General features: G+C 43.7%; 1 protein-coding gene across 1 annotated transcript; it reads left to right on the top strand.

Moving 5' to 3' along the window:
* Positions 1–2,172: 2,172 nt before the first annotated feature.
* Positions 2,173–27,083, top strand: LOC100671729 (zinc finger protein 432-like). Its single transcript, XM_064294144.1, has 5 exons — positions 2,173–4,247; positions 10,494–10,709; positions 16,019–16,145; positions 16,409–16,504; positions 25,242–27,083. Exons 2-5 carry the CDS (start codon positions 10,668–10,670, stop codon positions 26,969–26,971), a joined length of 1,995 nt encoding a protein of 664 aa, XP_064150214.1. The 5' UTR covers positions 2,173–4,247; positions 10,494–10,667; the 3' UTR covers positions 26,972–27,083.
* Positions 27,084–27,297: the final 214 nt, after the last annotated feature.

Below are 27,297 nucleotides of genomic sequence, written 5' to 3' on the forward strand. Positions count from 1 at the left end.
CATGAATATCAATCACACGCAAGTACAGTTTTGCTGAAGATCATTCAAAGCAAATGCAGCATATCGACAGGAACTGCCAGATATTCAAGCTAGGTTCTGAAGAGGACGCAGAACCAGGGTTATCATTGCTGATGTCAGATGGATCCTGGCTGAAAGCAGAGGGTACCAGGAAGATGTTTACCTGTGTTTTATTGACTGCAAAAGGCATCCAACTGTGTGGGTCATAGCAAATTTATGGATAACATTGGGAAGAATGAGAATTCCAGGACATTTAATTGTACTTATGAGGAACCTGTACATAGATGAACAGGCAGCCATTCAAACAGAACAAGGGGATACTGCATGGTTTAAAGACAGAAAAGGTGAGCATCAGGGTTGTATCCTTTCATCATGGTTATTCAATCTGTATGTGTGCTGAGCAAATAATCCAAGAATCTGGAGTATATGAAGAAGAACGGGGCTTCAGGGTTGTAGGAAGACTCATTAACAACCTGTGTTATGCAGATGACACAACCTTGTTTGCTGAAAGTTTAGAGAACTTGAAGCACTTACTGATGAAGATCAAAGACCACAGCCTTCAGTACGGATTATATGTCAACATAAAGAAGACAAAAATCTTCACGACTGGACCAATAAGCAACATCATGACAATCGGAGAAAAAATTAGATTTAAGGATTTCATTTTACTGGGATCCATAATCAACTCCCATGGAAGCAGCAGTCAAGAAATGAAATGACACGTTGCAAAGCTATCACCTTGAAGACTGGACTATGGGATAGAAAATGATACTGGTGAAGAATGAACTTCTCGGATCAAGTAGACACATGAGACTCTGTGGGCTGCTCCTGTCTGGAGGGGAGATGAAAGGGTAAAGGCTCTCAGAAGCTGGCTGAATTGACAGGAAAATAGAGAGTGGAGAGAAGGAGTCTGCTGTCTTATTAGGGGGAGAGCAACTAGGAGTATATAGCAAGGTGTATATAAATTTTTGTATGAGAGACTGACTTGATTTGTAAACTTTCACTTAAAACACAATAAAAAAAAAAAATCTTCCTCTGCATTCAGTCGGGTTCTGGTCAGCTCATCTGTAGCCATCCAAGCTAGGTCACAATGAGTAGCCCTTCTCTCTCTCTCTCTCTCATCCCTAGCCACCTTGGGCTTGGTCAGTGGGCTCCACCTGTAAATTCAGGAGTCCACACAACTCCCTTCACTTCTGACCAGCCAGCTCTTTCTCTCTGCCTGTCATCTTTATCTCCCAAGGGCTAGTGCCAGTGAAAAGTGTTGAAATTTAGCCTGTTTCTTCACTGATACACTAACCCACTTCCACTCATTAGTGGGCCCAGGTGGTCACCTGAAGTGAGCACACTAAGCTGTCTACTCACCTGCTCCCTTTAACTTCCACTCCTGGAATGGGGTTCTTTGTGATGGGCACTACCTTTTCCTTCCTCCATGCATCCAAAGTCAAACTGCTTGCTCAAAATTTAGAATGCAAAGCAGTCACTTTTTCTTTTTCCTCAGGTCCTTAAAACACAAATCTCCTGTTCTCTTAGAAGTTCGGGGTGGTTCTGTGTATCTTTTCGAATTCTGAGTCTGGGTGGGGCTCAGGTTGTTTTTAGTCTTAAACCCCAACACAGGTCTCCAACCTTCAAAGCAACAACCTGTGCTATCCTCAGGCAAATCCTAATCCTTCTTTTGGCACATACAATCAAATATTAGGTGAGGGCAGAGTTAAATTCTGTCTGTAATCTATAACATCCAATATTCATTTCTACCATACATTTAGGTCTGCTTTCCAACACCAGGTAGGAGAAACATTCAATATCCAGAGTACATGCAAATAAATACATAACCCTTTTTAAAACTTGCCAGTTGCATCTTCTCCACCCCTTGACTATCTTCCCATTCATATGCATATGGCCTTAGGCCTCTGGCTGAGTCGGACTAGTAGACCCTGGACCTCTACCAATCACCCCGATTATCTGGCTTGGCATTTGCCTCATGCCACTTTTCTTCCCTCAGCTGCAGCATAACCTTCCTTTCAGCCATTATAGGTAACAATAACCAAAGTAACCATCTAAGAATCAAGAGTTTACTTGAAAAGCTTACTAAATTTCAATTTCAAAAGAGATGGCTGGGTTTCAGGGACAGAGACTCTCTCCTGAACTGATATCCGTTGATCTCAGTAAAAGTTGGAGAGCAGGTTTCAATCAATCAGGCTCAGATTAGCTAATGGTTGAGCTTCTGAATTTATCGCATCTCTTCTCATTATAAGGTTCTTGGAGTCATTTGCTTTTTTTGGAATCAGAATGGTCTGTCTATATTCGTATAGAATAACTGCTCAGAATAAACTTTATGTGCAAAATTATTTTGAGTTTTATTATTTTCAACCCTGGCTACTGAATGGGAGGAGGTTAAGGTATACAGAAGAGAGGATGAAACGAGTATTTTAAGTCCTGAATGTACTATGGATATTGAATATTTCTCTATCTCATGTTGTAGTGTCCGAATTGACTCCATGGCAATGGGTTGTGGTTTGTTGTTGTAATGTTGTAAAGAGGAGCCCAGGTGGGCCAGTGGTTAAGCATTCCGCCGCTAAACATAAGGTCAGCAGTTTGAGTCCACCAGCTCTTCCTTGGTGACCCTATGCGGCGGTTCTACTCTGTCCTAAAGGGTCGCTATGAGTCGGAATCAACTGGATTCCCGCTGTCCCCCACGTTTTTTTCAAAAACTGGCCCTTTTTTGGTACGTACGGCTAGTTTTCAAATATGGCCGCCTCCAGTCAGACACTACAAGAGGGCGCAGACATATTATTCTGTAAGTCGACGCCAGATTTGCGGTTTTCTCTGCGCTTTCAAAAGTCCCCGACCCTCGCGGGCTACCGTAGGCGACCAAGAGTTCTACGCGAAGGGTGGCGAAGTGGGACTCTCACGGAAGTAAGTGCATATTTTCAGAACTTCGGTTCATTCAGGAGAAAAACAGGTCAGTGTGTGTTTTTGTTTTGTCCTTGAAACAGGGCGAGGTGGTGTGTGGACGTGGTGTCGTGAGGACAAATGGAGTTCCTGAGAGGAGCGCAGGGGTTTAAATGCTTCGGGGGGAGCATGTGGGAGTCCGGTGCTTTAGGGGTCAGAGATGGGGTGAGCACTTTTGTACAGAGATTAACGCTGTCCAGACTGAGGGTACGGGGTCTTTGTGCATCACTCTCTTTGTAAGAGGTGCAAGTGGTATTTACGGTGAATGCGTTGTCTGGTTCGGGTTCGGGGTTTAATGTGGGGCTCTGAAGTTGGAACCGGGGTATGGACAACATACGGGTTGCCTGGACCAGATTTCTCATTAATCAGGGCGTGAGGGTGGTCAGTGTCTGTGTGGCAGAGGCTCGTCTGGCTTGAAGTTTTGGAAGCCCCAAATCCCAGGAACCTCAGCTACTGTTCCAGAAGGCATTATATTCTCCTGGCAGTAGTTCAAAAACCTTGGTTTATGTAATCACATGTTTTCTCCTCTCATCCACCAGTCGGCTAACTACTGTCTAAAGAACTAATCCAGCACGCCGGCCATCCATCTAGAGCTGCCTTTGTGCTGCAGAAGTATAGTTCAGTCGTTGTGTGGGAGATCTTATGGCCTGCAAAGCGTCACGTACATGCACACTTTCTACTTTGCTGACAGACTGTCTATTTTGTTTATTCATCCTCTGGCAAGGTGAACCATATCCCAATTTATTAGTAAGTCTTTATGTGTCCAGTTACCGTTGGTAAGGTTAGTAATGGCATGCAGATGAGTCTGGATATGTGGACAAATTCCACCCATGTGTGTTTGTAAAAATGCTCGACTATTAGAAAATGTTGATTTTATCTGTGTCATTTCTCCCATTAATTCCTTACATTTCTTACGTGTGCCACTTCTGTTTATCTTTTATTAATTGATTATGGATTGAATTGTGTCCCCCCAAAATACGTGTTGTAAATCCTAACCTCTATGCCTGTGGTTATAATCCTATTTGGGAACAGGTTGTCTTTGCTGTGTTAATGAGGTAGGATTGGTGTAGGGTATATTTAGAGTCATTCTCTTTTGATATGTAAAAGTGATTAAACAAGCAAAAGTAACAGAGATGGCAAAAGAGAGATGACAAGCTGCATGAACATCACCCAGGGGCAGAAGCTCAAAAGAGACAAGGATCTTCCTCCAGTGCCAACAGAGACAGAAAGCCTTCCCCTAGAGCCAGCACCCTGAATTTGGACTTCTAATCTTCTAAACTGTGAGAAAATAAATATCTGTTCTTTAAAGTCATCTACTTATGGTATTTTTGTTATAGCAGCAGTGGATAACTAAGACTGAATTTGGTACCGAAGGAGTGAGGTGCTGCTGTAATAAATACCTACAATGTGGAGGTGGTTTTAGAATTGGGTAATGGGTGCAGGCTGGAAGAGATTTAAGGTGCCTAATAATAAAATAAAATAAAATAATTTTTTTTTTTTTTTTTTTAATAATAAAAGCCTAGATTACTTTGGAGAGACAGTTGATAGAATCATGGATGTCAAAGGCAGTTCTGGTGAAGGCTCAGAGGGAAATGAGGAGAGCTATAGAGAAAACCTCTATTGTCTTAGAGTATACATATGGCACCAGCAAGAAACTGTTGCTAGGAATATGAATGTTAAATATGCTTCTGCTGAGGCCTTAAAAGAAAACAATAAACAGGTGCAGTGTGATGGGTCACTTTTGTGTGGCATTTCTTCCCATGGTCTTGTAACTCCCACCAAGCGATTGAGCGGGACTGTGCAGATGTGGTGATTGTGGCCCACCAAAGGGATTGGTCAGTTTTGCTATCCTGCTTGGTTTGAAGTGAGCCATCTGAGAGATGTAAAGCAGAGGTTCCCATCACCACCAAGGAAGAACAGCCAGGAGCTAGCACATCCTTTGGAGCTGGGATCCCTGCACTGAGAAGCTCCTGGAACCAGGAAACAGAGAAAGAACTATAACCCTGACGGTAACAAGAAGCAGGTGCAGACATGTGACAGCAGAGACCTGGCAGCAGAAGATGGCGTGGATGGCTTCCCAGCCCCTGGGAGAGAGAGCTGAGTGTCTTTGGGCAGAGGCTGTGGGCCAGGGAGATGCGTGGCAGGGAGCACAGCTTGGAAGAGGCTGTCCTGATGGAAGAACTGTGTCCTGAATGTTCCTGAGCCTGAATTGTAACCTGTTACTTCCCTAACAAAGCACATAACCGTGAGTATAATCTGTGAGTACTGTGTGGCCATTGAAATGAATTATCGAACCCAGCAGAGAAGTAGTACTGTCGGAGGGTCGGTTTCTGTTAAAACTGGTAAAGAGATGGAGAGAGGAGGCATGTCTGACCTCCACCTCATGGGAATCAGCCTTGGGCTGTTGATCTTGATTCTCTCTCACACTTGTGAAGTTAGAGGTCAGACACCACGCCCAAGTCATTTTTACAAGATATAACTGGACAATAGAGAAACTGCGATGCTTTTCATGCAGTGCAAAGAACTTGTCTGAATTATGTTCAGATGTTTGGTGGAATGTAGAACTTTTAAGTGATAAACGTGGCTATCTGGCTGATGAGATTTCTAAGCAAGATCTTAATGAGGCTGCGTGGTTTCTCCTTGCCAGTTATAGTAAAATGCGAGAGGAAAATGATGGACTTAAAAATAAACTGTGCAAAATAAAAATTTAAAATTTGAAAAACTCTTTTGTACAAACTAAGGATACCTGTCCTAGAGTGTTCACCAGGGACATGGCTACACTGTATTTTGTTAAAGACATTAAGCCTGAACTCATGGATCTTACCAACTATCACAGCTGAAAACACATCAGTTTAGACTGAAACGGACAGAAAAAGGATGAAAGGAAAGAATACTGTCTGCTTCCTGGATTTCTACAGGCAGGATACAGGCCAAAGGAGCTGCATGTGTTGTTCTCCAAGGAAAGAAAAAGACCATCCTTGTAGCAGCATGAAAATAACCAGAACTGTTGGGCGGAGTACTCCAAGCAGGCTCTTCTTGGTTTCAAAGGGTGGGTCCATAGCCTCCTAGGTTTCAGACTGGGATCTTCACCAATTGGGTTCTGGAGCATGGGGCTACCATTAAGGCGTGCCAGTGGATGGTGCCACCACCGAAAGCTGAGGAGGTGGTGCTGCCATGCCCAAGGGAGAGAGGACTGACACCTGCTGGGGGCAAGCGGATGGGGAGATAAATAAATTCTTTTACAAGGGTCAGTGCAAAGTTGGTTCCTTTGAGACGAGGTTAAATATTTCCCAAATGTTGAACTTTTTCATTTGCTGTACCACTGGATCATCTCCAACATCAGCTGTTGCTCCTCCCATCAGCACTCTCACTTCCATATTTGGGTTCTGTAATTCACTGAAACATCTCACAGAACTCACGAACCATATCAAGAAAAGGAGTCACACCATTGTGGAGGCTGCTAAAGCCCAAATCCATGGGTCAGGCATAGGCTTCCTGTTACTCATGTAGCTTCAGAGGCTGATGAACCCTAATTAGCAAGCCAGACGACAGGCTGCTGGCTCACAAGGCTGCAAAAGCTGGCAAAACAGATCAGAAGATAAAGTGCTGCCCCATGGGGCTGCAGAAGCTGGTGAATCCCAGAATCTGCAGGTCAGATGGTAGGCTCTTGGCCCAAGTCCCAAGAGTGAGACGTCAGACAATGATGAGCTGGATGTGGGATCCAGATGCACAGAGCTAGAGAGCCCTGCCAGAGCACCCACATATATATTGCAGCCCACACCCCAGGGAAGGACATACCGAGTAAAGGTGGGACTTGAGTCACGCCATCCTGCAAGGCTGTGACTCAAGATACACCGCACACTAATCCTGCTTCATTGACCATAGCCATTAGGATTTACAAGACAGGAAATGAAGGGTAATTACATTAGATCACAAAATGGAGGATAGCCACACAATACTGGGAATTGTGGCCTAGCTGAGCCAACATGCAACACCAACCACCACGCCTCATTAGAGTTCCATATACCTTATTTGCATGGGCCCATCAGATCATTATTTGGGAGTCACAAAGGCTGTGGCTAGTAGAAAAAAAATAGAAGGGCTATATTAAGAAATTCACTACACTGCAGGGTGCTACACAAATGCTGCTATCTAAAGTTGAGGAGACAGAATTGCCATCCCGGAGGTCCTGGAAGGCACAGCTGAAGCCTAAGGCTGAGGGGCCTCTATCCAGAACACAAAGGGCTTGGCTTACACCCAGAGTCTAGGGGGCAGGGCTGTTGCCCAGATGTTCTCAGAGAAGAGAGGATTATTTTCAAGCCTTGAGAGCTAATGTAATCTGTTCTGCAGAGTTTTGAACTTGCCTGGTGTACTTTATCCCTTCTTTTCTTCCAGTTTCTCCCATTTGTAATGGAAATGCCTACGTTGTATCTGTTCCACCATTGTACTTCGGGAACAGATAACTTGTACTCTAGATTTTACAGGCTCACACGTGAAAAGGAATTTTGCCCCAGGATGGAATATGCCTAAAGTCTCATCCATATTTGATTTGGATGATTCAGAAGTTTGGATTTTGACTTGGAGTTGATTTAAGGCTTTTGCAGTGATGTGATGGGGTGAATTATTTTGCATGTGGGAAGAACATAAATTTTGGGGAGCGAGAGAGTGGAATGTTGTGGATTGAATTGTTTTCCCACAAAATGTGTGTTGTAAATCCTAACCTTTATGCCTATGGTTATAATCCCATTTGGGAACAAGTTGTTTTTGTTAATGAAACAAGATTAGTGTAGGGTGTATGTCGAGGCAATCTCCTGAGTTATAAAAGAGGGGAAATGCAAACTAGCAAGCAGTGATGGGGAAGAGAGATTCCAAGCCACATGACGATCATCCAGGAACAGAAGCTCGAAGGAGACAAGGGCCTTCCTCCAGAGCCGACAGAGAGAGAGCTTTCCCCTAGAGTTGGCACCTTGAATGGACTTCTGTCCTCCTAAACTGTGGACAATAAATTTTTGTTTGTTAAAGCTGCCCTCTTGTGGTATTTGTGGTATAATAGCAGTAGATACCCAAGACACCATTTCATTAAGAATGTGCATTTTATTGTTCTTACCAAAGCATCTGTCAGCTTGTTGTACTTTCGGGACTTTCGTTTTGCTGTGATTCTGGAAACTATGCCACCGGTATTCAAATACCAGCAGGGTCACCGATTGTGGACAGGTTTGAGCTGAGCTTCCAGAGTAAGACAGACTAGGAAGAAGGGCCTGGCGGTCTATGTCTGAAAAGAATTAACCAGTGAAAATCTTATGAATAGCAGCGGAACACTGTCTGATAAAGTGCTGGAAGATGAGTCCCTCAGGTTGCAAAGCACTCAACATGACTGGGGAAGAGCTGCCTCCTCAAAGTAGAGTCGACCTTAATGATGTGGATGGATTCAAGCTTTCAGAATGTTCATTTCCTGATGTGATGTGACTGAAAATGAGAAGAGACATCTTCTAACATCCATTAATAACCGGAACGTGGAACATACGAAGTATGAACCTAGGGAAATTGAAAATTGTCAGAAATGAAATGGAACGCATAAGCATTGATAACGTAGGCATTAGTGAGCTGAAATGGACTGATATAGGCCACTTTGAATCAGAAAATCATATGGTATACTATGCTGGAAATGACAACTTGAAGAAGAATGGCATTGCATTCATTGTCAGAAAACACATTCCAAGATTTATCCTAAAGTACAGTGCTGTCCATGATAGGATGATATCCATATGCCTACAAGGAAGACCAGTTAATACGACTGTTGCTCTAATTTATGCACTGTACACATAGGCCAGTGAGGAAGAAACTGAAGATTTTTACCAACTTCTGCAGTTTGAAATTGATCAAACATACAATCAACATGCATTGATTGTTGCTGGTGATTAGAATGTGAAAGTTGGAAACAAAGAAGGATCAGTAATTGGAAAATATGGGCTTGGTGAAAGAAAAGATGCCAGAGATTACATGATACAATTTTGCAAGACCAGTGACTTCTTCATTGCAAACACCTTTTTCCACCAACATAAACAGGGACTATACGCGTGGACTTTGCCAGATTGAATACGCAGGAATCAAATTAGTTAAATCTGTGGAAAGAGACCATGGAAAAGCTCAATATCATCAGTCAGAACAAGGCCAGAGGGCGACTGCAGAACAGACCATCAATTGCTCATATGCAAATTTAAGTTGAAGCTGAAGTAAATTAGAACAAGTCCATGAGAGACAAAGTACGACATTGAGTATATCCCACCTAAATTTAGAGACCACCTTAAAAATAGATTTCACGCATTGGACACTGATGACTGAAGACCAGGAGAATTGTGGAATGACATCAAGGACATCATACGTGAAGAAAGGAAGAGGTCATTAAAAAGCAGGAAAGAAAGAAAAGACTAAAATGGGTGTCAGAAGAGACTCTGAAACTTGCTTTTCAACATCGAGTAGCTAAAGCAAATGGAAGAAATGATGCCCTGGGATTGACTGCTCTTTTAAACCTAGCACTAGGGCAAAACTGACCAATTCCTTTGTTAGGGTTTCATACACCTTATTTGTATGCCCACACCCCTAGAAGGGTGCCATGCACCTCATTTACGTTATTAACAACCTGTGTAATCCCCTTGATGGGCCATGAGCACCTCATCTGCATTGTCCTCCCCTGTCCATTTGGTGGGAGTTACAAAGACTATGGCTGCGAGGGCCATAGTAAGTAATTTACTGCACCACACACCCCTACAGGGTGCCAGGCACTGTCTTTGCATTATTTGCAAGGTGTCCAATCCTCTTGATGGTGTGAAAGGAACTTATTTGCATATCCCTACCCAAACATTGGTGAGACTTAAAAGACTTCAGCTAAAAAGGCCATATGGAAATGATCTGTCACACTGCATCAGTTACTGCAAATGACGCTGCTTTGAAATATTAGTACGTGTCTTGTGGTTCAAATGTGCACTGTTACGGGGGATTAAAACTCAGGCCTAAGTTGTTATTTCAAAGTGGAAGTATAACTTCAACCTAATGGATGATGCCTAAGTGTTTTCTAAAGTGGTTGTACAGCTTTGCAGTTCCCCCACTAAAGTACTCTTCAGTTTATAGTTAGTGCTTTATGTGGCGTGTTTAAAATATGTTTCCAGACCCTACTGTAAACTTTTACCTGTTTATTAAAACTTCCTTGATTTGTCATTGTCGTTGACAGTCACACTTGATGACGAATTGCTAGTTTTGTATGTTGAGAGATAGGGATCAAGGTTTTTATTTTTTCCAGTGTATATCTGATTGTCCAAGTACCATTTTTTGAAAAGATATCTTTTACCATTATCTCTGCAAATTTCAAATCTTAGGTTTTTATTACCCATGGGTGTAAAATGTTCTGAGTCACCAGGTAAAGGAACAGTCAACGGTACTGGGGGATGCGTGTTACGGAGAGTGCCAGGAGCAGTAACAGCATTTGGACCTAGAGGTGATGTGCCACTCACATTGAATTTTCCCTTCAGCCTGCAGGTCTTGGCCCCCGAGCAACAAGAGAATCATTGGAGGGAAGAAGGAAGAGGTTACAGGACTTGAGTATTGTCATTTTTGGGAACACCCTTGATGGGAGACTGAAATTTCTGAGCAGACATTACAGCTGATCCAGAAAACACAAAGACAAAGCATCCCAGTTGCTGACAATGTCTCAAAGAAATGTCACCAAGAAAATGGTGATGGCCCAGGTGACTTTGGTTTGTTTTATGCTTTTCTTTGTTCCTTAATGGATTTGCAGAGGCCTATAAAATATCAGTTCGGTTCATCTGAAAAGTATTAATTTGGAAAAGTAGAAGCTAGATAGAAATAAACTTAGATTTTCACTTCAGCTTCAAACAATGTAGAATCAGGAATATATTGTTCATGATATTAACACTAAATTATTTACATTTAACATAACGTGTGACTGAGGATTCCCTGAATTACGTTAGCTGTCAACTTGCATTTAATATTTCTCTGGCCAATCCAAGAGAATCATTATAATATAAGTGCTATGCCCAGTTTCTGAGAAGAAAGAAGATATGCTCCTTGGGGGACTTCAGTATGCCATGAGACTTGTCTGAGTGAGTTTCTTTGATGTTTCTTCCTGGAGGTGAGTTTGTGGACATTGTCATGAACAGCATCATTCTCACGTTGTTAGGTGCTGCCGAGTTGGTTCTGACTCATAGTGACCCTGTGTACAACAGAAGGAAACAGTGCTCAGTCCTGCACCATCTTCATAATTGTTGTTATGCTTGAGCCCATTGTCGCAGCCACTGCGTCAGTCCATCCCGTTGAGGTTCTTCCCCTTTTTCGCCGACCCTTTACCAAGCATGATGTCCTTCTCCAGGGACTGATCCCTCCTGATAACATGTCCAGTGTGTGAGACGTAGTCTCACCGTCCTTGCTTTTAAGGAGCATTCTGGTTGTAACATTCTCATAAATGCTTGTAAAGTGGAACAAGTAGTAAAGTAATATGAAGACGACGGGCAGCTTTCAACCTTCTCTACCTTCAGGGGTAGGAGAAAGAATCAACATCAATCCAAGGCTGATACCTATGAGGTAGAGGTCAAACATACCTGCACCCTCCAACCTTTTTACCAATTCTGACAGCAGCCACCCCTCCATGACATTCTCTACTTCCAGGCTGAGTTTGATAATTTGTTGCACTGACCACATAGAACTCAATGACTGTACTTATGGAGTTTATTAGGGAAGTAACAGGTTATAACTGGGGATCAGAATCACCGGGCTATAACTCAGGATCAGGATCAGGATCAGGAAGCAAGTAGACAAAGTCTTCCTTCTTCAGCACAGGACAGCTTTTTCTGTCTCTTATCTTCCATCCAGGGCTCCTTTCAGCCCCATGATGGCAGTTTCCTCTCAGCATCCTTAGGACAGGCTCCACTCAGCCCCCATAGGACAGGCTCCCTCTCTTGGGCCTCAGCCCTCTGCCTGGCCTCTGCTCAGTCAAGTGTTACAAAGGTATTTACCTCTGCCTAAAAATGTCTGGAGGCATCCCACTCTGCCAGCAATCCTTCTGCTGGAAGGTGCTCGGCTCTCTTGCTCCAAGGGTTGGCACTCCCACTTTAGCTGCCAGTTGACATGCCTACTGTATCCACATTGCTCCGTGGGCCGGGAAACTCACCGCACCTTGTAGAACCAGTGTTCTGGTTCTGCTACCACCATTTCTTTGACACTGGACTCTGCTGTACTTACCACTGTTCCCAGGCATCTCTTCCCTAATATTACACCTCTCTGTCTCCTGGGTCTAGGAGGTTCTTAGCACAGGGACCCTGGGTCAAAAGGAAGCACTCCTGACCTGGTTCTTGTTGGTAGTGAGGCCTCCTCTTTTGCTTTTGAGATGAGCTCATTTTAAGCCTAGTGGGATGGCAAAACTGACTAATCCCCTTGTTAGGGTTTTATACACCTTATTTGCATGGTCCCACACCCACAGGGTTTCCGTGCATCTTATTTGCATTATTAGCAGACTGTCCAGTCTCCTTGGTGGGCCACAAGCACCTTATTTGCATAGTCCTGTTTAATCATTTTGTGGAAATCACAAAGTCTATATATGGCTAAACCCACTGCCATCGAGTTAATTCCGACTCATAGCAACCCTGTAGAGAAAAGTAGAACTGCTGTATAGAGTTTCCAAGGCTGTAAGTCTTTATGGAAGGAGACTGGTGTATCTTGCTCCCACAGAGCAGTTGGTCAGTTCCAGCCACTGACCTTTTGGTTACCAGTCGAGTGATTAACCACTGCACTACCAGGGTTCCTTAGACTGTGGCTAGAAGGGCCATATTAAGTAATTCACTGCAATGCAAGTATTAACATCAGAACCTGTCTAACTTAAGGGGGGATAATGACCCAGATCAGCTAATTGCTAGCTAGCTAATTGCTATTTTTTTTTTTTTTTTTTACCACTTTTGACACCAGCCATCCATTCCATGACACTCTCTACTTCTCTCCTGGGCGTGATTATTTGTTGCAATGGCCACAAAGAACTTGCAGACCATTTACAGGGAAGTGGTTTACTAAGGAACAGGGTAACTTGGGCTCAGGATCAACCGGCTATAACTCAGGAAATCACGATCAGGAACTACATAGGCAAAAACTTTCTTCTTCAATGCAGGACAGCTCTCTCAGCTTCTCTCTACCATGCAGGCCTCCTCTAAGCCCCATGAGTACAGGCTCCTCATGGCCCCCTCAGGAGAGACTCCTCTTGGCCCTGCAGCCTGTCCCCCCTGACACTGCCACAGGACCCCTTCCAGGTCTGTCAGTGACAGCACTGCTGCCGGGTCCTTTCTAGGCTCTTTGCCACTGACGCTGCTACAAGACCCCTTCTGAGCCTCTTCCTGTCTTCAGGGTTAGTCTTTGTTCCATGTTACTACTGTTTTAGGAGGTTCCTTACCTCCGCTCTCTCTGCTTCTCTCTTGTCTTTTCTTATTTCTGCTTCCTGTTTGTTTTTTGAAAACTGTAGAGTTGGCTGCATACATACAGAAACTCTTTGTCATTTTTCAAGTCACAGCCCTTTGCAGAGGGCCATGAAGGGACCAATTCCCTCTTGGTAGGACATAGATACTTCATTTGCATAGTCTGTAATCACTTCCTTTGCATAGTATATTAATCAATCCTGCAAGATGCATATACCAGTGTCAGGGTAGGCTGCAGCCCACGAACAGACAAAAAGTATCAACCCATGGTGTTTACAGTTTACCCAAGAAATGTAACAAATCCTCTAGGGTAGAAAACTAGGGCAAAGGTAACTTCTCAGGGCTTAGGGACAAGATTCTTTCTAGACTTTTCAAAGCACCAAGGTAAAAGCCCACATAAAGAAGGTCATTTCACTACACGTAGACATTCTCACTCTATCTGTGTTTACTAACCACTCCTTTATATTTTCTCTCTACTACATTTAAGGTAATTTCTTTAATCGTACGTTACAGTTGACTGTCTCTTTAGTGTATTGGTGTGGTGAAATGAGTTCCTTTTTGTGGTCTTTTGCCTTGGTTCTTTGGAAACCCCAGATGTTTTGAGTCTTTTGTCCAGCTTGATTCCCGTTTCCTGGGTTGAGTTGTAAACAACTTGGTTTGATGGTTTCTACCTGGCCCTGGGCTGAAACCTGCCATGTGATTGGTATGCACCTTGCAGAGATTGGTCAGTAGACTATGCAATGAGTTAAGTTGTAGCCCAGCCATACCTACTATGCAAATGAGGTATCTAAGGACCACCAAGAGGGATTGGTCAGTTCATAGCCTTGCCTTGAAATTGACAAGGAGTTTATAGGTACAAGCAGCCAGCCCTACAGTGGCTTGTCAAACAGAAAGAAGCAAGAAGAGAAGCCCCAGGAAGAAGCCAAAGGAATAAAGCAGAAAGAAGAAGCAAAGAAGACACTGGTCGAGGTCTGTAACACTGAAGACAATGAGAGGCCCAGCAGCAGAGCCAGTGGAGACAGGCCCAGAAGGGGCCCAGTGGCAGAGCTGGTGGAGACAGAGAGCAGGGCCAAGAGGAGCATCTCCTGAGTGGACTGTGAGAATCCTATCCACAAAGGGCTAAGAGGAGTCTGTCCTCAGGAGGCTGAGAAAAGCTGAGAGAGCTGTTGTGTACTGAACCTGTCATTGCAACCAGCCATCAGACCCATACTGGGGAATCAGCAGAACTTGACCAAGGCACAGTCATCGAATCTTCACAGACACATCCAGACTCCCTGAGGAGCCGAGTTACTGGGCTGAGGGCTGGAGACCATGGTCTGGGGGGACATCTAGCTCAATTGTCGTAACATAGTTCATGAAGAAAATATTCTACATCTGACTGTGCTAAGTAGCATCTGGGGTTTTAAAAGCCTGCGAGTAGCTATCAAAGATATTTCTACTGGTCTCATCCTGGCTGGAGCAAAGGAGAATAAAGAAAACAAAAGACACAGGGAAAGATTAGTCCTAAAGGATTAATGTACTGCAACTACCACAACCTCTGCCATACTGAGCCCAGAACAACTAGATGGTGCCTGGCTACCACCACCAACTGCTCTACAGAGATCAAAAAAGAGATTGCCAGACAGAATGGGAGAAAAATGTAGAACAGACTTCATATTCACAAAAAGAAAACAAACTTGCTGATTTGACAGAGACTGGAGAAACCCTGAGAGTATGGTCCCTGGGCACCCTTTTAACGCAGTACTGAAGTCACCCCCGAGGTTCATCCTTCAGCCAAAGATTGGACAGGTTTATAGGGCAAAGAGTAACATATGTGAGGAATGTGCTTCATATTTCAATCATGTATACAAGACTAATGGGCACACCAGCGCAAAAGCAAAGATGAAGGCAGGAAGGGACAGGAAAGCTGAACAAATGGAGGAAGGCAACCTGGGGTGAAAAAAGTTGACAAATCGCAGGATTGGCAACCAATGTCGTAAAATAACGGGTATTAATTGTTTAATGAGAAGCTAGTTAGCCCTGTAAACTTTTACCTGAAGCACAAGGAAAATAAAAACCATCAAACCCAGAAAAGAAGTAGGGAGTGCTGTGGGAAGGATGGCTGGTGTCAGAATTGGTAAAAGATTGAAAGGTGAAGGTATACCTGGCCTCTACCTCATACTGATCAACTTGGGCTGATTCTAATCATTATCATCCTCAAAGTTAGACAGGTTCTGACATTACCGATACTGCTACTGCTTCTAGTCCCATTTCACAATATGTCATTAAGTTGTCTGTTAATATGTATTCATGTGTATTTATGTAGTATTTGCATGTCTCTGTATGTGTGTACAAATATGTTTGTAGCTTACGAAGACATTTCTACAGCAACACATTATAGAAAATTCTCATTTCATAAGTGAGTAGATTATGGAATGCAAAAATTTAGAATAGTTTATTTTGCTTTTTCTATAAGATATTAAAGAAAAACCCAGGTATATATATGCAGCAGCCTTCATAGCGGAATGAGAACAACTTCCTTCACATTTCATTCATATGATCACATGGAAAATACTTCATTAAACAGGACCCTCTTAATACAGGAAACACTGACATTCAGCGATGTGTTTGTGAAGCTCACCTGGGAGGAATGGCAACTCCTGGACTCTGCTCAGAAGGAGCTGTACTGGGCTGTGATGTTGGAGAACTATAACAACCTGCTGTCTGTTGGTGAGGACAACTCTCCTGTCGTTGGCCCTGTCATCGACCTTTCCTTTCTCAGTTGCTGAAACCTTAGAAATGTCTGTTGTGCTCGGAAGTGATAGATTCTCAGTGCACTCTCTGGTCCTAAATAAGTGGGTATATTCCTTCCACTCTTGACAGAAAAACCTTTACTTTGTATGATTGAAAATTGTTTTTTGACAAATACAACATTCTGCTGTCTTCACCAAGGCCGGTTTGGTGACTAAGATTCTGTGATTTCCCATGAACAGGGTGTCCTGTTAGCAAACCAGATGCACTCTCCAGGTTGGAACGAGGAGAAAAACCATGGACTCTATTAGACGAAAGCCATAGTGGAATCTTTTCAGGTGAGCAAGCGAAAAGCTGTATGGAGGGGAGGCTGTGGAAGTCACATTCAAGAGAGAGAAGGTGTCACATCTGTGAGCAGCGTCTGAGGCTACATAAAAGTACTTCCACGTATCCCTTTCCCCATGTGAAACCTCCTTTTTTTTTCTAGGAGTTTAGAAAAAATCTGTAGTCCTCTGTCTCTTCTGAGATCGGATCCCTGTTTATTTGATCTACATTTGGATATTTTTGCTTCCATAATTTTCTTCTTCCTAGGATTCTCAAATCTTTCCCTTCATGTCTTTCCACCACTCTTGCTATGAAATTCCACCTTCCAGGCCTCTCTTCCAAGAGAGAACTTTGAATTCATAACTGTCTTCAGAGGACGGCACCGTCTTCCCTCACTAACATGGATTTCCCTTCTTGGCATCCAACCCCACCTTGGATGTTTTGCCTCCACAGTAAAGTGGTCTGTCATTGTGCTTCTATCTGCTTCCTTAGCTTCTCTTTTCCTCTACTCTGAGGTTTCTAAAGGTTCTGATTTCCATTTTCTAATTTGTTCTCCTAACCATTTAAGATTTCCTTCAATCTAATCAGTTAATCTTCTGTTTCCTAAAGAAGACTGTCAAATGACATCTCCCTTGAAATTGTCTGACATACTTTTTTGTATATATTTTACTCTTTTTGATGAAACTTGGCCTATGAGTTGTCAATATCTGCAAGGAACTAGGATCGTCTTCCCAGCAAGGTACCTCCTGTCAGCTTAGGCTATCGGCTTAGTACTGTACATCTGAAATCCCAGCCATCCTGGCAGTTACCTTTAATGTTTCTTACCTGCAAGGATCTCTTCCTTAAAAGCCTCTGCTCTTCGTGATGATTTTTTAACTAGAAAAGAAAAAACATTTTTTAACATCCTGCACTCTCAGTTGTGTCATAAACTAAAATGGTATCTCTGACCATAAGCATCAGCCCAAAGGTGGTTCATATGGTGCTGAGGTCAAATAGATCCCAGCTTCCCCACTTGTACATTATTTCTGACAGCAGCCTTTCTTTCTCAGCACTCTTTTTCTAAAGAATTTGGTAATCCATTGCAGTGGTCACACAGAAATCCCAGAAATGCCGTATCTGCAATAGCAATGTCTAATATAAGAAAGATGTGTATAAACTAAGATATTCACAGGACAAGTTCTGCAAGTGTTTCCTGCACATAGTAAGCATCTGGTTACTCTCCCTGAGACAGATGTTCACTCTTGTCAACCAGAAAACCTTTAAGACAGGAACTGTTCTGCAGTGTCATTCATCAGGCCCCGTTATTGCTTTAGTATGACCTGTCTCGCTATGGTCTTGTAACTCTCGCCCACGTGGCTGCACGAGACTGTGTAAATTAAGGTTATTGTGACGCACCAAAGGGATTGGTCAGTTTTGCCATCCCAGTGGGCTTAAAATGAGCCATTCCAGAGATGGGAAAGAGAGGATCTCACTACCACCAGGGAAGAAGAGCCAAGAGTGGAATACGTCCTTTTAACTTGGGATTCCTGTGCTGAAAAGCTCCTAGAACCAGAAATCAGAGAGACAGAGAGAGAATGAGCTATAACACTGAAGATGGTGAGAAGAGGTGACAGAGAAATGGTGGCAGGAGAGGCCAGCAGCAGAGACTGGCAGGAAACAGTGAGATGGGCCACCCGGTCCACAGAGCAAGAAAGCTGAATGCCTTTGGGCAGGAGGATTGCAGGCAGAGTGGGGTGCCTCTGGGCACTTGAGAGAGCTAGGTTTTCTGACCCACGGAGCTAGAAATGAGCGCCTTTGGGCTGAGGCTTACTAGTGGAGTGGGGTATCTTGGAGCACTTATCAGCAGAGCTAAAAGAGCTTTGTAACACTTGCCCAAGGAGGACAGAGGCCGAGGACCAGAGAAAGGCGTGCCTACAGGCATGGCTAAGAAGAGGCTGCCCTGATTGGGGAACTGTATCCTGAGTGTTCCTAACCCTGAGTTGTAACCTGTTACTTCCCTAATAAACCACATAATGGTGAGTATCGTCTGCGAGTTCTTTGTGGCCTTTGCAATGAGTTATTGAACCCAACAGAGAAGTAGAGAGTGCCACGGGAGAGACGGTTGATGTCAGAATTGGTAAAGATGGCATAGACAGGAGGCACGTCTGACCTCTGCATCAAGGAAATCAGCATTGGGCTGTTGATTTTGATTCTCCTTCCTCCTTGTGAAGTTCGAGGAGGTCAGATGCCATGCTCATGCCATTTTACAGCTATCAATTCCTCTCCTCAGGTGGCTTCCAGCTTTTCCTGGCCAGCCTGAGGATATCTCTTGGACAGTCCCAGTTCTTGAATGGTCCTAGATACTCTAGGCTGGTTTTACAACAGTTCTTGTGCAGAACTCCCTTAGTGGTGCACCCTCCTTTGTGGGAAGCCCCCTTCTCATGGTGCCCTGTACCTTAGAGTATAACATGTCCTGACCAGGGTTTTGCCTTTATACTCTGCTGCCACCATCTATGTTCACTTGTTTCCACAGCTTCTCATATCATTGTAGGCACTTTCTCCATTGCCATTGCATCTCCAAGTGTTGCAACTCTCTAAGTTGGGTCTAGAGAGGATCTCAACACTGGGTCCCCACGTCAAAAGGACAAGCTCACTTCCTCCTTTTGGTTCACATTGATCAGGAGGCCCCCCAAAAAAATCTTCAGTGTTTTTGCCCTTCGTGTAGGCCAGTCCTCAGAACTGAGCAGAGCTCCCCAGACAATCCAGGTAAAAGTTAGACCAGGCAGGTCTCCCCAGCCAGTCTGGGAAAAGGTCAGTTAATGGCAACTTCCACAGCCAATCCTAGGAGAGGTCAGACTGGCTATTCTCTTCAGCCAGTCCCAGTAAAGGACAGACCTGGTGGCACTCCCCGGCGAATCCAGGTAAGGCCAGTGTAATAACTGTTTGTGAAGCCAGTTGTATTCTTCTAGCTTCAGACATCATCTAACTTCAAGAGTAGGGATGAAAATCAAGATCAGCACAAAGCTGATTCCTGTGAGGTGGTGGTGAGACATAGCTCCACTCTGCATCCTCTTCACCATTTTCAACTCCAGCAGCCTCCCCTCCCACAGCACTGGTTACTCTACTCTGTTTGATAATTTGTGGCAGTGGTCACACAGAGTTCACAGATCATACTCACATTCATGGGATTTATTAGGGGGGTAAATGAATAAGTTCTTGTATGAGCATAATCAGAAAGGTGGTTCCAGTGAGGCGGAGGTTAAAGATGTCCCAAATGTCCAACCTTACTGAACTGCTGTACCAGTCCATCATCTCTAACCTGAACTACTCCCCATCTCCTCAGTATTCTCCTTCTCATCTTCTAGGTTCACTAATTCACTGTAACGTCTCAGAACTCACAAAATGTACAGTTAAGGGTTTTATTATGGAAGTAATAGGGTACAATTAAGGATCAGGTTCAGAAACAACTCAGTATACATTTGTTTGATCAGGACAGCTTCTTATTGCCCTCTGCCGCCGAGCTCTGCTGTGGCCTTGCTGCCACCATGCCCAGCTGGGGCCTTTGGGTCACTGGACCCTGATGAGGACCTTCAGCCTCCAGGCCCTGCTGGGGGCTCTTTAGGGCAACTGTTACAACTCTTTAGCTTCATGAGTCAGCAAACCCCGCCACAGCCATCTTGCTCCGGTCTCCTGGTTTCTGCCGCCTTGTGCTGGTATCTCTTGCTGTCTTCTGTGTTACAGCTCCTCTCTCTCTGTGTCTTTTTTTAAGCCTAGATGGATGGCAGAACTGACCGATCCCGTCAGTGAGGTTCCATACACCTTATTTGCGTGGTCCTACCCCCACAAGGTGCCCTGCACTGTATTTACATTATTAGCAAGCTACCCAGTCCCCTTGGTGGGCTACAAGCACTCTTTTGCATAGCCCCACCCAGTCATTTGGTAAGCTTTGAAGACTATGGCTAAAAGGGCCATATTAAGTATTTCACTACACTGTAAGTTGTATAGTTACAGTCTCTTGCATGGGGATTACCCCTGCTTCTACCCTCACAGCTGCGTCCCTTGTCCTGGGACTGCAGCATCTGGCAGAAAGAAAGCAATTTTAGGTGTAAAAATGGTGTGAGGGTGGTGTCTGACTTCCTCTAGCTTCACGAGGGAAAAGGAGACTCAAGATCAACAGCCTAAGGCCGATTCCCATGAGGAGAAGGTCAGACACGCCTACTCTGTCCACCATCTTTATCAATTCTGACATCAGCTGTCCCTTCCATGGTAGTCTCTACTTCTCTGTTGGGTTCAATAATTCATTGCAATGCCACAGAGAACTCACAGATAATACTCATGATTATGGGGGTTGTTACGGAAGTAACATTACAGTTCAGGTTCAGGAATGCTCAAGATACAGCTCTCGCATCAGGAAGCCTCTGCTTGCAGGCACGCCTGTCTCTGACCCCTTGGCCTGTGCTCTCTTGGGCAAGTGTTACAAAGCTCTTTTAGATCTGCTGGTAAGTGCCCTGAGATACCCCACCCTACTAGTAAGCCTCAACCCAAAGATGCTCAGCTGTAGTTCTGTCAGTCGGCAAACCTAGCTCCACTAACTGTCCAGAGGCACCCTACTCTGCCAGCAAGCTTCCTGCTCGAAAACAGTCAGATTTCTCACTCTGTGGGCCAGGAAGCCAACTACACCATCTCCTGCCATTCTCTCCTGCTGCCATTTCTCTGCCCCCTATAGGCTGTAAAGTGTGTTCCTTGGTCTAATGAAATATAACTCAGTGGCTCAAATCGGTAAAGTATCTTTTGATCTAATCCCTTAATAGTCTTTTTGGCATTGCATCTGTCACGGGGTATGCAAAGCCCAGTCCAGACTAAGTGTCTATTCTTGTGAGGATGCTTTCATAGCCACCTGGTGCCACCGGCATCATTGGTCCACTATAATGAACTTGCCAGCTGTGTACAAGGCTTTCCCCACAAGAATCCGCCCTTACAGCCACCTGCAACATCTGTCTTTCTTGTTAGCGAACAGAACAGTCCCTATTGGCATTTTGTACTTCAGAGGGTGCAAGAAGAAAGTGTAGAGATTCAGCCCATGGTAGCTTTGCTATAGCACCCTCATGTTTGCTCATTTTATGGTTTCAGATGGAAAAACAATTCAGGAGCAGGAAGCATGTAGGCAGATTCTCCCTTCTTCAGTGCAGGACAGCTCTCTTAGCTCGTCTCCACCATGCAGGGCTTTTCCTGGCCTCCTTAGGATAGGCTTCTCTCTCAGCCATCAGGTTGGCCTCTGTTCTGCTCAGACCAGTCTGACAAAGCTCTTTTAGATTTGCTGATAAGTACCCAGTGGCACCCCACTCTGGCATCAAGCCTCTTGCTCAAAGGCACTCAAAGGCTCTGTGGGTCAGCATGGCCACTGTAGCCTACTTGCTTGGTTAGCCAGGAAGGGTACCACAGACGTCTTATATTGGTCTCCTGGTTTTGCTGCTTCTGTTTCTCTGCCACTGGGTTTTGCCATGCTTGTTGCAGCTTCTCACTGGCTCTGGTGTTATAGGTCTCTCTGTCTCCTGGGTCTGATGGGTTCTCAGTGCAGGCACTGTGAATTCAAAGGACTCTTTTTCTTTTTGGTAGTAGATTCTCTGGAATTCACTCTCTTTTTAAACCTAGCAGGATGGCAAAACTGACCAGTCCCCTCACTAGTGTTCCATACACCTTATTTGCATAATCCCACCACCACAGGGGTTGCACGAACCTTATTTGTGGAACAGTGAATTAAATATGTCCCTTCTAACCATAGTCTTGGAGCTCTGGTGGTGTAGTGGTTAACGGTTCGGCTACTAATTAAAAGGTCAGTTCGAATCCACCAACTGCTCTTTGCAAACCATATGGGGCAGCTCTGTCGTATAGGGTCGCTATGAGTCAAAATCAACTCAGTGGCAATGGGTTTGGTTGTCTGGTTAGCCATAGTTTTTCAGAGTCCCACACAATGGTTAAATAGGATCATGCAAATAAGGTATATGTAACCCTAACCAGTTGTGGTGGTTGGTGTTTCTTGTCAGCTTGGCTAGGCTATGATTTCCAGTATTGTGTAGCCGTCTTCCATTTTGTGATCTAACGTAATTATCTTAATTATCCTTCATTTTCCATGTTGTAAATCCTAAGGTCTATATGTTAAGGAGGCAGGATTAGTATGGGGTGTATCTTGAGTCCCACCCTTACTCAAGTTACACCCTTCCCTGGGTGTGGTCTGTATCCAATGTATGTGTGTGGTTGCCTTGGTGGCGCGCTCTCACGCTGTGCATCTGAATTCTGTGTTCAGCTCGTCATTGTCTGATGTCTGGTTCTTGGGAGCTGAGCCAACAGCCTGCTAGCTAACCTTCAGATTATGGGATTTGCCAGCTTCCACAGCCCCATGGACCAGCAGCCTATTGTCTGACCTGATTGGCCGTCTTACGCAGCCTTGTGAGTCAGGAACGTGTCATCTGGCTTACTGATTTGGGTTCATCAGCCCTTGTGGCCACGTGAGTCAGGAGAAGCCTACGCCTGATCCGTGGATTTGGGACTTGTCAGCGTCCAAAATGGTATGAGCCATTTCCTTGATATGGCTTGTGAGTTCTGTGAGACGTTGCAGTGAATTATGGAACCGAAAGACAGGAGGAAGAGCATTGAGTGGAGGGGGGTATTTGATATTAGAGATGATGGAGTGGTTCAGCGATTTGGAAGCACTGGACGTTTGAGACATACTTAATCCCTGCCTCATAGGAACCGGCTTTATTCTTACCCTGAGAAAAGAAATTATTCATTTACCTTTATTCCTCATTCTTTACCCTACCCTGGCAACAACGAATTCTTCAGGGGGCCTTCCCTTCCTTTGAAATATATCCCCGTTTCCTCCACCTCTTGCTTGCTTGTTGTTGTTGTTGTTAGGTGTCAACAAGTCGATTCGAATTCATAGTGACCCCAGGTACAATAGAATGAAACACTGCCCGGTCCTGCAACATCCTCATAATCATTGCTATTCTTGAACCCAGTGTTGCAGCCCCTGTGTCAGTCCATCTCATTGAGGGCCTTCCTCTTTTTCGCTGACCCTCTACTTTACTCTACTTTACAAAGTGTGATGTCCTTTTCCAGGGACCGATCCCTCCTGATAACATGTCCAAAGTATGTGAGACTTAGTCTCACCATCCTTGCTTCTAAGGAGCATTCTGGTTGTACTTTCACGACAGATTTGTTTGTTCCTTTAGCAGTCCGTGGTATGTTCAGTATTCTTCACCAATACCATAACTCAGAGTTGTCAATTTTTCACTGGTCTTCCTTATTCATTGTCAAGCTTTCACATGCATATGAGGTGACTGAAAACACCGTGGGTTGGGTCAGGCACACCATAGTCTTCAAGGTGACATATTTGCTTTTGAACACTTTTAATAGGTCTTTTCAGGAGATTTGCCCAGTACAGTGCGTCTTTTGATTTCTTGACTGAAGCTTTCATGGATATCAATTGTAGATACAAGTAAAATGAAACCCTTGACAATTTCAACGTTTTCTCTGTTTGTCATGATGTTGCTTTTTGGTCCAGTTATGAGGGTTTTTGTTTTCTTTATGTTGGGGGGTAATCCATGCTGAAGGCTGTGGTCTTTGATCTTCATCAGTAAGTAATTCATGTCCTCTTCACTTTCCGAAAGTAAGGCTGTGTCATCTGCATAAGGCTGTTAGTGAGCCTTCCTCCAATCCCGATGCCAGTTCTTCTTCATATAGTCCAGCTTCTCTAATTATTTGCTCAGCATACAGATTGGATAAGTATGGTAAAAGGATACAACCCCAACGCACACCTTTCCTGACTTTAAACCAATCATTATCCCCTTATTCTCTTTGAACAACTGCCTCTTGATCTATGTACAGGTTCTTCATGAGTACAATTAAGTGTTCTGGAATTCCCATTCTCCGCAATGTTATGCATAATCTGTTATAATCCACATAGTCAAACGCCTTTGCATAGTCAGTGAAATACAACCCTGTCATAAAAACTACTTTTCACGATCTTCAGCTGCTTTTGTTATGGCTTTCCCTACTTTTTTCAGTAGTTTTTCAAACTACAATATAGGCTTCATAAACATAAGGAGTATGTTTTTGTATCTACGATACCTTTACTGTACCAAAACCCGATGTTTTCATTCCGACTCATAGCAACCCTATAGAACAGAGTAGAACTGTTCCCCATAGAGTTTCCTGGGAGTGGCTGGTGGATTTGAACTGCTGACCTATTGGTTAGCAGCCTTAATGCTTAACCACTGTGCCACCAGGGCTACACCTTTACTATATACGTGTGAAAATTGTTTTCACCTAAATTTCATGTCCTTCATTCTTTACATACTCAGTTATGCCTGGTGACTAGTTGTCTTTCAGGAAGAATTTGTGGAGTGACTGAATCTATCCTTCACCAACTGAGATCAGGAGGCCTTAGAACCTTTGTGCTTTGCGGGTCACAGTGACTTACTTTTATTTTACATTCTCTGCATGTTTTCTAAGGCCTTTTTTAAAGAAGCAGCCAAATCTGTATTCATTCATTATGTATCATTTAACCTTGTTTCTATACTAACGACCTTTATTCTTGGGTTTTTTATAATATTTCCTTTTTACCATTGTGCAAGGAACATTAAGCATGGTGTTTTATTTCCACACACGTGAGAGGGTTGTCACTAAAGATAGACCTTACTGCAATACATTTTTTAAAGTGGGTTGATTGTAGATCAAGACAGTGGAATGATTCATTGTTCCCTTCTTTCCTAGAAATTTGGAGAATTGATGATTGTCTGCTTGGGTGCTTGCAGAATGAAAGCAGGGTGGACAGACGGGAACAGTGCTATGAACATAACACATTGGAAAATATTGTTCATCGGCAAAAAAATCCATTTCCTTTAAGGGAAAATCATGGTATGTTTGACTTACATGGAAAAGCTCTGAAATCAACTTTAACAGCACTTGACCAGAGCAGAAGCAATGCGATAAAAAACTCTGCTGAGCTTAATGGAGATGAGAAAACCTTTCTCCATGCTGACCAAGAGCAACGTTATACTGGAGTGAAATTTTGTGAGAGTCAGAAATCCAGTAACACTAAATGCCAACTCGTTCAGCATCAGAAAACTCAAAAAATAGAGAAACCACGTGTACGCAGTACATGTAAGGAAGCCTTCATCAGGAAGTCTTTCCGTACAGAGCATCAGATCATTCATACAAGAGAGAAACCGTATAGATGTAGTGTATGTAGGGAAATCTTCTTTAAAAAGTCCAAGCTCATCGAACATCACACAACTCATAAAGGACAAAAACCATATCAGTGCACAGAATGTGGCAAAGCCTATTACTGTAAATCACACCTCAGTAAACATCAGGAAATTCATATGACAGAAAACCCTTATATATGTAGTGAATGTGGAAAAAGTTTCATCCATAAAGTAAACCTCACTGTTCATCAGCGAACTCATACTGGAGAGAAACCATATATATGCAGTCAGTGTGGAAAAGGTTTCATCCGGAAAAACGATCTCACTGTTCATCAGCGAACTCATACTGGAGAGAAACCCCATATATGCAGTCAGTGTGGGAAAGGCTTCATCCATAAAGTAAATCTCACTGTTCATCAGCGAACTCATACTGGAGAGAAACCCTATACATGCAGTCAATGTGGAAAAGGCTTCATCCGGAAAAATGATCTCACTGTTCATCAGCGAACTCATACTGGAGAGAAACCTCATATATGCAGTCATTGTGGAAAAGGCTTCATCCAGAAGAGAGATCTCACTATTCATCAGCGAACTCATACTGGAGAGAAACCTTATGTATGCAGTGCATGTGGAAAAGGCTTCATCCGGAATAGAAATCTCACTATTCATCAGCGAACTCATACTGGAGAGAAACCGTATATATGCCATGAATGTGGAAAAGGCTTTATCCAGAAGAGAGATCTAACTATTCATCAGCGAACTCATACTGGAGAGAAACCCTACATATGTAGTGATTGTGGAAAAGGCTTCATCCATAAAGTAGATCTCACTGTGCATCAGCGAACTCATACTGGGGAGAAACCCTATATATGCAGTACATGTGGTAAAGGCTTCATCCGTAAAAATGATCTCACTGTGCATCAGCGAACTCATACTGGAGAGAAACCCTATATATGTAGAGAATGTGGAAAAGGCTTCACCCAGAAGGGAAATCTCATTACTCATCACCGAATTCATACTGGAGAGAAACCCTATGTATGTGGTGAATGTCATAAAGCCTTCAGTCAGAAGACATGCCTCATAGCACATCAGAGATTTCACACAGGAGTATCTCCCTTTTTATGTAGTGAATGTGGAAAATTTTATTCTCAGAAGTCAAGTCTCATTATACATCAGAAAATTCACACAGGCGAGAAACCCTTTAAATGTGGTGAATGTGAGAAGGCCTTCGATAAGAAGCCAAAGCTCATTGTACATCAGAGATCTCATAGGAGAGACACCATATGGCTGCAGTGAGTGTGGAGGAACTTTTGTCTATATGTCTTCCCTAGAGAAGAAACACAATAGAGAGAAACATGTATGTTCAGTCAAGGTGGAAGACCTTCCACGGTGAGGCACATTCCAGTGATCTCATGCAGGAGAAAAACCCTGTTAACGCAGTGAGTATGCAGATGCCTTCTGTGGCAGCTCAGACATCAGTAAACACCAGTGGCTGCCTAACAAATAGGAACATAGTCCTTGTGGGACAGCCTTTTGCCGGATGTGAACCCTCAGGAGATTACAGAGAATTTGTACAGGAGAGAAACTTTATGAATGCAGCAAATGTTACAGTGCCTTCATTG

The sequence above is a fragment of the Loxodonta africana genome, chromosome 11, assembly GCF_030014295.1.
Source record: "Loxodonta africana isolate mLoxAfr1 chromosome 11, mLoxAfr1.hap2, whole genome shotgun sequence".
In the NCBI taxonomy this organism is placed as follows: Eukaryota; Metazoa; Chordata; class Mammalia; order Proboscidea; family Elephantidae; genus Loxodonta; species Loxodonta africana.